Source organism: Oryctolagus cuniculus, chromosome 18 (assembly GCF_051225735.1).
Source record: "Oryctolagus cuniculus isolate XC-2025 breed Fujian yellow rabbit chromosome 18, ASM5122573v1, whole genome shotgun sequence".
Lineage (NCBI taxonomy): Eukaryota > Metazoa > Chordata > Mammalia > Lagomorpha > Leporidae > Oryctolagus > Oryctolagus cuniculus.
The window spans coordinates 3602667-3613617 of record NC_142884.1 but is presented as its reverse complement, the minus strand read 5'-3'; the positions used below and the strand labels follow the sequence as shown (position 1 = coordinate 3613617).

General features: G+C 64.0%; 1 protein-coding gene across 2 annotated transcripts; it reads right to left on the bottom strand.

The window, feature by feature from the left end:
• Positions 1-29: 29 nt before the first annotated feature.
• Positions 30-4582, bottom strand: TMEM150B (transmembrane protein 150B). Of its 2 annotated transcripts, XM_089319648.1 has the most exons (7): positions 4443-4582; positions 4089-4266; positions 3890-3949; positions 3737-3804; positions 3500-3627; positions 2303-2486; positions 30-683 (listed from the first exon to the last, which is right to left on the bottom strand). In XM_089319648.1, the coding sequence occupies exons 2-7, from the start codon at positions 4154-4156 to the stop codon at positions 472-474; spliced, it is 720 nt and encodes a 239-aa protein (XP_089175774.1). In that variant the 5' UTR covers positions 4157-4266; positions 4443-4582; the 3' UTR covers positions 30-471. The 2 variants fall into 2 exon arrangements, with proteins under 2 accessions (XP_089175774.1, XP_089175773.1); XM_089319647.1 differs by lacking the exons at positions 3737-3804; positions 4443-4582 and having other exon boundaries at positions 335-683; positions 4089-4169.
• Positions 4583-10951: the final 6369 nt, after the last annotated feature.

Here is a 10951-nt window from a genome sequence, read left to right as displayed (position 1 = left end):
TTCTATTTTATTTATTGATTAATTTATTATTTTATTTATTGATCTCTCTACGGGGTGGGGTGGGGTGGGGGAGGGACGGGAGCTGGTTGGGGTGGCTTAGCAGATCCGGACAGGGCCCTCTGTCCCTGTCCTCCCCGCCCCTCCCCCACGACCTTCTGTACGGATTTGCTCTCCTGGAAGGAATTCTGGTTTCGCGTGATCCTGCCTGCGTCCGTGTCTCTGATTCCGCCACAATAATAAATAGCTCCACCAGGGACAGCTGGCCTTGGCCTCGTGCTCGCCGGGCGCCTCTGACCACAGGGGCAGGGCCAGATGGCGGGGCCGGCGACACCACGGTGCCGGCTCTGGCCAGTTGTCCCAGGCCGCCCCACACACAGGGTACCGGGCCCCAGAGTGCAATGGTCAGCGGTGCGCCCCCTCCAGCCGGCCCGGAGAGCCCCAGGGTTCATCTCAGGGCCGCAGCCTCCGTCGTCAGAGCGCCTGTGGCAGCGCGTGGGCCTGCAAGGAGGCGGGGGAGGGCGGCGGGGGCCCGAGGCTGGGCCCCGGCTGGAGGCACAGGCGGCAGCGCTCCAGGCCCGAGAAGTCCACGGCGAAGAGGCCGAAAAGCAGGAACAGCAGCATGGCGGCCGCCCACTCGCAGGCGGCAGAGGCCGAGCGCAGCGGCCAGGTGTAGAGGACGATCACTGCACGCAGGGTCAAGGGTCACAGCCAGGAAGGGGTGGGGGGCTCCGGGGGGAGGCTGCGGGGACCGCTGGCCCCTCCGTTAGGGGACCACTCCCTGACATCCCAGAATGGCCTTGTTGCCTTGCCTGCTGCTCACTGAGAAGGCGCTGGGTTCCCCTGCCTGCCCGCAGGGGACGCCCAGCCAGCACCGCCTCCCACCAACACAGTGCCCTGGGGTGACCCCCCATGCCTCCACACCCACACAGCGTGGGGCGCCCCCCTCACACTCACAGACGGAACCTTTCCCCTAAGTCTGTCCTGTCGGCAGTCCCTCCGCCGGCCGGCCTGTTGCCCGCAGCCCTGAGACGTCTCCCTCCGCCCCTCCTCTGCGCCTCTGCCTCCTCCCTGCCCCTCTTGGGCTGCATCCGGGCCCTCCCAGGTCCTCTCAGACATCCTTCACCCGCTCCTTGGGTGCCAGGATGGGGTGCCGCCCTCCCTCCGGCTCCCTGTCGCCTGCATGCGGGCGTCTGAGCTGTCGGCCCCTCCGCAGTGCCCAGCCTCACTTGCTCCCTGGAGGGGGTACCCTCGGTGCCCCCCATCCTGCTGACCTCCCAGCAAGGCCAGGCATCTTTGCAGGCCCCTAGGGACACGGCCAGGTGCCACAGGCCAGAGGTGCTGGAGGCCCTGGCCCAGGGGCCGGCCCTTCCCCCTACTCTGCGTCTCCCAGTCTGTGGGCCATCAGAGAGGCGACTCCATGTTGGGGGAGGAATTCCAAGCAAACTGGCCCACTATGGCAGGCAGGCACGCTCCTCTGAATGCTGGCGCCCTCTTGGCCTCCCCACAAATGAGACAGGCGCAGGCCGCAGCCCCTCCTGCCTCTGAGCACCTGTCACAACCATTCATCCTGACGCAGCCACATCTCCACCCAATGCTGCTGGTGAATGTTTTAACCGCGGGCTTTGGTGGCTTGCCAGGGAAGTTGGGGTTAAATCCTCCCCTGGGGACCATTTCGAGCTTCCGAGTAGGAACAGAACCAAGGGCACCATGGGCCTCTTGTCAAGTCTCGCCCTGCCTGAAGCCGTCCCCACAGCATCGGACACCTGGCCTTGGGTGATACCCCAAACTGACTGCTGATACTCACAGACCACCCGGCCATATTCACAGACCACCCGGCCATATTCACCGCTCACGTGCTACACGCCATGGCACGCCGCATTGTCCTGTTCACTTCTCTCCGCACAACCCCAGGGGGCGCCCTCAGACACCTGGGAACTTAAGGCGCCAAGGAGACTCCTGCCTGGGATGGCAAGAGGCCTGTGTGGAGATGAGCTGGGGTGCACAGGGCCCCCCCTAGCCGGGGCCGAGGGACCCACCTGCCAAGGACACTGGCCCCCTAGCCGGGGCTGAGGGACCCACCTGCCAAGGATACTGGGCCCCTAGCCGGGGCTGAGGGACCCACCTGCCAAGGATACTGGCCCCTAGCCGGGGCTGAGGGACCCACCTGCCAAGGATACTGGCCCCTAGCAGGGCTGAGGGACCCACCTGCCAAGGATACTGGCCCCTAGCCGGGGCTGAGGGACCCACCTGCCAAGGATACTGGGCCCCTAGCAGGGCTGAGGGACCCACCTGCCAAGGATACTGGCCACGATGAGCGAGGTGCAGAGGCTGCAGAGGCCCAGGCGCAGCGGCTGCAGCCAGGGGGCCCCAGGCCGGGGCAGGCCCTTCGTGGAGCAGGACAGGTACAGCTGCAGCCAGAAGTAGAGGTTGCCCCCGATGAAGGCCAGGAAGGCCCCCACCAGATGGGTGGGCCGCTGGTTCTTTTCCTGGGAGGAGAACGGAGGAGAGTTGAGTGAGGAGCTACAGGAGAGGGCCTGAGAAGTGTCACGCCTGGATGGGCGGGGGTCACGCCCTGGATGGGCGAGTGTCACGCCCTAGATGGGCGGGGGTCACGCCCTGGATGGGCAAGTGTCACGCCCTGGATGGGCGAGTGTCACGCCCTGGATGGGCGAGTGTCATGCCCTGGATGGTTGAGGGTCACATCCTGGATGGTTGGGGGTCACGCCCTGGATGGGCGGGGGTCATGCCCTGGATGGGCGAGTGTCACGCCCTGGATGGTTGGGGGTCACACCCTGGATGGGAGAGTGTCACGCCCTAGATGGGCGAGTGTCACCCCCTGGATGGGCGAGTGTCATGCCCTGCAGGGGCGGGGGTCACGCCCTTACCCCGCGTGGCTGGGGCCTTGGGATGCTGAGCGCCAGGCATCAGGCCCCCTGGCCATGCTGGGCTCCCGGGAAGGGCTCGGCGCATTCCTGAACCCCTGCCCGTGTAGGGGAGAACGAGTCTCCGGTATCACAGTGGCTTCTGTTGTTTACAGATGTCTGTCAATTTTCTGCTCTTAAAAAATAACAGTAACTAAAATTCAGGGATCAATGACGCTGGCTATCCATGGCCTGAATCCCTAAATGGCTCTATATTGAGACCTCTGCGGGCAGGGGAGGGGGCACCGTTAGCACAAGGTGGGGACGCGGGAACGGAGGGGCGGCCTCTCGGGTCCCCTGGCGGGACCTCGGCTCACGGAACCGCTCTGCGCCCCCCGCGAATGGCTGCATCTCCGTCACCCCGGCGTCCAACCAGGCGGCCCAGGAGCCGCCACACAGCCAACCCCGCGCCCCGCGCCCCGCGCCTCGCGCCCGCACCCGCACCCGCACCCGCGCCCCGCGCCCCGCGCCTCGCGCCTCGCGCCCCACCACGAGGGCGGGAGACCGCGCTTCCCAGCAGGCCGCGCCGACGCCTCCGCGCCGGGCCCGGGGGCTGCAGGGCGCCGACCGCCGCTCACCTGGAAGTTGGCGACCATGGAGGTGCCCAGGGCACAGAGGAGGCCGGTCCACAGGATGAGGCGGTTGAGCCACGTCCGCGCTCCCCAGTCCCGGAGCTGGTGGTGACGCAGGACGCAGATGCAGGCGGCTGGGGGAGAGAGCAGTGCGCTGGAGACCCAGGCCCAGCCCCGGCGCCCGCCGAGGCGGGAAGCCGAGCGCTGGGGCTGGGCTGGGCTGGGCTGGGAGAGGAGCTTTACCCATGGCGGCGCCCATGTTGAGGAACTGGCTGAAGATGCAGCTCTGAGGCGGGAAGGATCCGCAGAGGCTGGGAAAGACCAGAGAGTCAGGGGCAGCCTCCCAGCCAGCCGGGCCCTCCGCCCGCCCGAGACAGCAGCCGCGCCGCGAGCTACCTGATGTAGGGGAAGCCCTGGGCGAGGTCCACGGTGTGGTTGTTCACAGCGATCGCAAACCTGGGGGCCGGGGTGGGGTGGGGGGCACAGGCCAGACAGACGCGTGGTGAGCAGGAATTCCCAACACCTTTCCCTCCTCCTAACCACAGCCTGCTCCCCCGACCCAAGCACAAGCAGTGGTCTAGCCTGGGACACTCACACGATCCAGATGCCGAGGGTACCCCACAGGGCCAGGAAGACAGGCAGCACGGACAGGGAGCTCCACATGCTGGGCTGGGCCGGGGCAGGAGGTGCAGACGCGTGCTCACTCGCTCTCTCCAGCTCCTCCGTCTGGTCCTCTCCCACTTCAGCTCCCTGTCTCAGGTGCAGGACCAGCCCTGAGGGTGGGTCCAGCTGTATCAGATCAGCGCTACCTCCCCGGCCCCATTGGCTCCCAGGCACAAGCAAAGGGTAGAGTGTGATAGGATCAGCCGCCCTTGCCCAGGGCTCTCATCCGGCGGCTCTTCCAATCTCCCAGATTGGCTTCCCCTTCCCAGAACCCCAGGGCCCTCACCTCCAAACCCTGCTGCCTCTGCATAGCACGGGAGATGGGTTTGGGGACGAAAGGCTGGGGCCGGGAAGGGGCCCGGCGGTGCCGGCAGCCATGCCTCGCAGAAACAAAGTCCAGGCTGTGACGCACCGATGACTGGGAGTGGCTTTGGGTCTGATGCTCACTTCACTGGGGACCTCACCCCTCAACCGCCACTTCCTGTAACTTCATAACAGAACTCAGCACCCACAGTCTGTAGGTCAAACGTCCACACTCCCGGCCCGGGGCTCAGAACTCTGGGGCCCTGAGCTCATCTCCCTCGGGGCCCCTGGGGCCCCAACACAGGCGCGTGGCTCCTGGGCTTGAAGCTCCTGGCTCTCCCCTACCCAGAGCCCAGGCTGCGGCCTCCCCTGCGCGATCTCTGGCCTTGGGGGGCTGTGTGGGGCCCTGGGGGCCCGGCCTCCTCCCTCTGCCACAGCAGAGACCTTGGTGAAGAAATCGCCACCCGAAACCCTAGGTCCTCTCCACTTCCTTCTCCACTGTTCGGCTCCCCCCACTCGGTACCTGGGCCTTAGGGTCACCACCCCTGCTTCCTAGGTGGAGGAGGGAGCCAGGCCCCAGGCCTTCCGCCCTCAGACCCGGGGGCCCAGACTTGCCTCAGCAACCCACTGCACACTGGTTTTATCTAAATTATGGTAAAATTCACCATCTTAAATCACACAGTTCAGTGATATTCTTAAGATTATTTTTATTTATTTGAAAGGCGAAGTGACAGGGAGAAAGAGGTCTTCCATCCGCTGGTTCACTCCCTAAATGGCCACAATGGTGGGGCTGAGCCAGGAGCCTGGAGCTCCGCCCAGGCCCCCCAGGTGGGTGGCGGGGGCCCTAGCACTTGGGCCATCGCGTGCTGCTTTCCCAGGGAGCTGGATCGGAAGTAGAACAGCCGGGACTGAACCAGGTCCCACAGGGGAGGCCAGTGTCACGGGTGGTGGCTTTACCTGCTGCACCACGGCACCCATGCCCCAGTGAGGTTTACTCCATTCAGAATGTGCTGCCATCACCCATTTTGTTCTGAGATTTTTTTTTTTTTTTGACAGGCAGAGTGGACAGTGAGAGAGAGAGACAGAGAGAAAGGTCTTCCTTTGCCGTTGGTTCACCCTCCAATGGCCGCCGTGGCCGGCGCGCTGCGGCCGGCGCACCGCGCTGATCCGATGGCAGGAGCCAGGAGCCAGGTGCTTTCTCCTGGTCTCCCATGGGGTGCAGGGCCCAAGCACCTGGGCCATCCTCCACTGCACTCCCGGGCCACAGCAGAGAGCTGGCCTGGAAGAGGAGCAACCGGGACAGAATCCGGCGCCCCGACTGGGACTAGAACCCGGTGTGCCGGCGCCGCTAGGCGGAGGATTAGCCTAGTGTTGTTCTGAGATTTTCATCAACCCCAGGAGACCCCCAGCCCATTAGGCAGTCACTCCACATCCCCCCCCCCCCGCCCCGTCTCCTTGCAACCACTAAATGGCTGTCTCTGGGCCTGCCTCCAAGGGAAGCCTGCGGGCTGCTGGCGATGTCCCCAGGTGCACCCATGCGCCCTGGTTTGAAGGTGCTTTGTCCCCTTCGTGATGTGTTGAGATCTGAGGAGGAGAGACTGGGGCCTAACTCCTGGGTCCCAGGGAGCTGCCTCTCCCCCATGCACCGGCCTCCACCGGCCTGGGATTCTGCCAGCAAAAAGGCCATTGTCCAGCGCCGCTCCTGGATCTGGACCAGAACCATGAGCCAAAGTAAACCTGTTTCCTTATAACGCACCCGGCCTGCGGTGTGGTGTTACAAGGAACAGAAAACGGATCAAGACACGTGTGATGGATGTCAGTGCTTTGGTTCTTTTTCGTGGCTGAATAGTATTCCACTGCCCCCACTCTCTGGGGGTTCTATGGGCTGTGGGGTTTCCAGTGCCCCGGCAATTAGACCTCAGGCTCCTCAATTCCTGGAGTAGGAAGAGGAGAAAGGGAGAGAGGCAGAGTAGACACCACAGACACCGAGACCCGGGACCCCGCCAGCGAGCAAGAGTAAGCACTCGCCTGCTCCCCACGAGGGCCGGGCACCCCGCGGGCAGTGGCCCCGAGGAGGAAGCTGCAGACCAGCAGTGGGTCCAGCGAGCAGCAGTCGCACCACGGCTGGGTCTCACTGGCCACGGCACTGCCGGTGCACAAGGCGGGCAGGGTGTCCAGTGCGCGTCCGGCGGGAACATCTTCCAGAACCCGCAGAAGGACAGACTCCGAGAGCCCAGGGTGTCCCTGAAACCCGGCTCACGGGAATCCGAGCGCCTCTGTACGCCCGAGTGTGGAGTACGGCGCCCGCTCCGAGAGGTGAGTCAGGATCCAAAGCTCTCAAACGCCATAGCGGACGTGGCCGTCGCCCTGAAGGTACTGCGGCTGGAAAACCCCTCCTTTCCCTTCCCGACTGATGTCTGAAAAGCGGAGTTACACAGGAAGAGGGAGGGAGAGACAGGGAGGTCTTGCATCCGCTGGTTCACTCCAAGATGGCTGCAAATGGGGCTGGGCCAGGCTGGAGCCAGGACCTCTTCCGGGTCTCCCACGTGGCAGCAGGGGCCCAAGCACCTGGGCCATGGTCGCTGCTTTTCCCAGGCCAGCAGTAGGGAGCTGGATCAGAAGGCTTTTCCCAGGCCAGCAGTAGGGAGCTGGATCAGAAGAGGAGCAGCCGGGACTTGAACCAGCACCCATATGAGATGCGGGTGTTGCAGGCAGAGGCTTTACCCGCTACACCACAGTGCCGACCCTGGCACGGAAGAGTGAGAGATGACACAGCAGGAAAGAGATGTGATGACGATGCCCAGGACGCCTCTATAGTGCCCGGCGTGGGTCCCCGTGTTCCCCATGGGTTCCCTCACGGACTCTCCGGTGGGCTGGTGGGGTGGGCTCGCAGCCTGAGGTGTCATCGGCGGCCTTTATGGAAACAGCATTCCCGGTTTGTGGACCCACCCCGTTACACCTCACGCTCCCAGCTCTTGGACACATCCCGGGTGTCACTCCCGCGAGAGCGACTCGGGGCTCCGGTCTGAACCTCACCCCTGCCAGGGCTCCGGCGGGCCCTGTACGGATTCCTCGCCGGTGGCTGCTGTCGGAGCCCCGACCCAGGCTGGCGAGGGCAGGGGAGGAGGGGCTGGGGAGAGGGGAGCGGCTTAGTGGGAGCAGCACGCGCTTCTGGGTTCGGGGTCTCGGGCTGTGGGAGCTCCAGCTGAGCGCCGCGTCTCGCAGGCCCTGCGGTTGCACGCGCCAGCCAGGGCGGGTGCTCCGGGGCCCGACGTCTTGTTCCCGAGAAGTGTGCGGGAGACGCCAGGAGCCCCCAAAACACCTCGGCTGAATGCACAGCACTGTTCGGAAGGAAAGCGAGCTGGGTTCGCTAACGGGGCGCCTTCCGCAGGCGGGGGACGGAGCTCTGCACGCCGGGGGTCCCGGGTGCCCTGTGCGTCTCCGCGCGGGACGCCAAGAGCGAGCGCGCAGGGACGCGGGGCCGGCCGCGGCTCCCCGCGACGGAGGAGACCCAGGAAGGCAGGGTTAGAAATCCCGGGGATTTATTGTGGGCGAGGCCAGACCCTGGCAGAGCCGCCCGCCGCGCGGTGGCGGTGGGCGGGCCCAACACCCCCGGGAGGGGCCTGGGAAGGGCCGGGCTCTCGGCGGACACCACGGCCGGCCGGCGCCCTGGGCTATTCGGCAACCGCGGATTTCCCTAAAAGGAATCCATAGGCTGGAGGCTAGGTGGTGGGGGAAGGGCGTGGCAGGAGGAGGGAATGGGGAGCTGGATGGAGGTGATGGCTGGGAATGGACCCGTGCCTCCCTCCAGGAGGGCTGGTGTTGAGCCGCCGCTCATGTCCACTTGCTGAGTTTTAGTCCCAGCCTCTGATCCAGCTCCCTGCTAAGGCGCCTAGGAAGACAGCAGAAGATGGCCAGGTACCTGGGCCTCTGCCACCCACGTGGGAGACCCGGGGGAGTCCCTAGCGCCTGAGTTCAGCCAGGCCCAGCGCTGGCTGTGGTGGGCACTTGGGGGCGTGAACTTCCGGTTAAACCCCCGCTGGGGATGGCCACACCCGCTGTGGGAATGCGTCTGGTGAGTCTCCAGGTTCCAGGTTCCTGCTAATGTGTACCCTGGAGGCACTGGCTGGTGACTAGGACTTGGATCTCTGCCATGCACATGGGAGACCTGGGAAGTCTGGACTGAGATCCTGACTCCTGGGCTTTTGGGAACGGGCCTCTCCCTCTCCCCTCTCCTCCCTCTCCCTCCCTCTCCCTCTCCCTCTCCCTCTCCCTCTCCCTCTCCCTCTCCCTCTCCCTCTCCCTCTCCTCCCTTTCCCTCCCTCTCCCTCTCCTCCCTTTCCCTCCCTCTCCTCCCTCTCCCTCTCCTCCCTTTCCCTCCCTCTCCCTCTCCTCCCTCTCCCTCTCCCTCTCCTCCCTCTCCCCCTCCCCTCTCCTCCCTCTCCCTCTCCCCTCTCCTCCCTCTCCCTCTCCCTCTCCTCCCTTTCCCTCCCTCTCCCTCTCTCCCTCTCCCTCTCCCCTCTCCCCTCTCCTCCCTCTCCCCTCTCCCCTCTCCTCCCTCTCCCTCTCCCCTCTCCTCCCTCTCCCTTCTCCCCTCTCCTCCCTCTCCCCTCTCCCCTCTCCTCCCTCTCCCCTCTCCCCTCTCCTCCCTCTCCCCTCTCCCCTCTCCTCCCTCTCCCTCTCCTCCCTCTCCCTCTCCCTCTCCTCCCTCTCCCTCTCCCCTCTCCCCTCTCCCTCCCTCTCCCTCTCCCTCTCCCCTCTCCTCCCTTTCCCTCCCTCTCCTCCCTCTCCTCCCTTTCCCTCCCTCTCCCTCTCCTCCCTCTCCCTCTCCCTCCCCTCCCCCCTCCCTCTCCCTCTGATAGCTGGATCCCAGTCACTGTGTGGCACTGCCTTTAGAGAATGTGCTCCCACCAAAACTCTGTGAGCTGGGGCTGGAGCCCCCTGACTCCTGGGGCAGACATCTCCACCAAGGGAGACCCTCCAAGGCTGCCGAGCAGGCGACAGTCTGATTCTGAAATCGGGTTCTTCCCAAGGTGCCCCAGCTGCGTGGGCCTGCTGTCTCCCGGGATATACCTCAGCAGGAAGCTAGAAGTGGGAGTGCAGCTGGAATCCAACCCAGACACGCCCATAGCCCGCGTGGGTGTGGGCACCAAGCCAAGCCGTGGTTTGGCTGGAAGTTCACTCCCCCAGATGCCCACAACAGCCAAGGGGCATCCTGACATCTAGCCTGCAAGCCCATGCCCGCCCCATCCAGCTGTTAGGTGGGAAGTCAGAAATTGAGCCCACGTGTGTGTGAGAAGGGCCTGAGGACCAGCACCTGCTGCGCAAGCCCCAGAAGCCCAGCATCTGCACTTCAAAGTCCTGCCCAGACCCTGAGAACCCCAGGTGGCCCGGGGAAAGCTCCCGGGAGAATTCTCTCTCCTCAGGACCAAATGGGTTACCTGATAACAAGGTTACCTGATAACAGACGCCCTAGGGGAAGGCCCCCTACTCGCCCCCCCAGCAACCCTGGGGAGGAATTTGCTAACTTTCACCCAACAAACCCTTCCCCTGGCTCCCCATCCTTTGTCCTGGAGGAAGGGGGAGGTGGGTAAGCAGACTCCCTTAAAAACCCAGGGAGTCCAGCCCTCTGCCCCTCAGCTGAGCCACCCGCTGGCCTGCCCAGGTGTGTTCTCTCCACTCAACCATGGAACCTCGCTCTCCCGCCGTGGGAGTGATTCTCTCTGTCCCTTCTGTCCTGACCGATGCCCTGTCCCCAGTAAAGCCTCATCACTCTGTCTCACGCCTGAGTTCTTTGTGTGAGACAAGAACCCCACGGCTCCCACAGCCTTCCCTGCAGTAACAGGACCACCCGTGTTCTTGGGCCCTCTACCCTTCTCATCTCCAGAAATCCCCCCACCACCGAGCTGCCTGCCTGCCCACTGTGTATGCATTTTCTTTCTATAATCTGTCCTACCCATTTCCTCTTCCTACAGTCCGCAGGCTCTGTCAGTGTGCGCTGGCCGGAGCTGGGCTGATCTGAAGCCAGGAGCCAGGAGCTCCTTCTAGGTCTCTCCTGGGTGCAGGGGCCCAAGGACTTGGCCATCTCCAGGCGCATTAGCAGGGAGCTGGATCAGATGTGGAGCAGCCGGGACTCAAACTGATATTGGAGATGACCCCCTAAAATCTATACCAAAATGGGGCCCCTTAGAGTTCCCCAGAATGCCATCTGGGATGTCACATGTTACCGGAATTTGGGGTGCCATAGGATATCACCATATGCTTATTAATAGATCCCCAATATTAATAAGCCCGAGAGGGTTCCTGCCTAGTATTTAGAAAGGAGTCCTAAGTACCGGCACGGGTAAACGAGGCAGCATGGCACATCTCAGGCTTTTATTTAGTGAGAAAGATGCATAGGAGAGAGAGCGTTATGTGAGAGAGAGGGGCAAATCTGGGTTCATACGAGCACCAGGAGCCGTCCACGTGGAGGAGCATCTAGGCCAGCAAGCC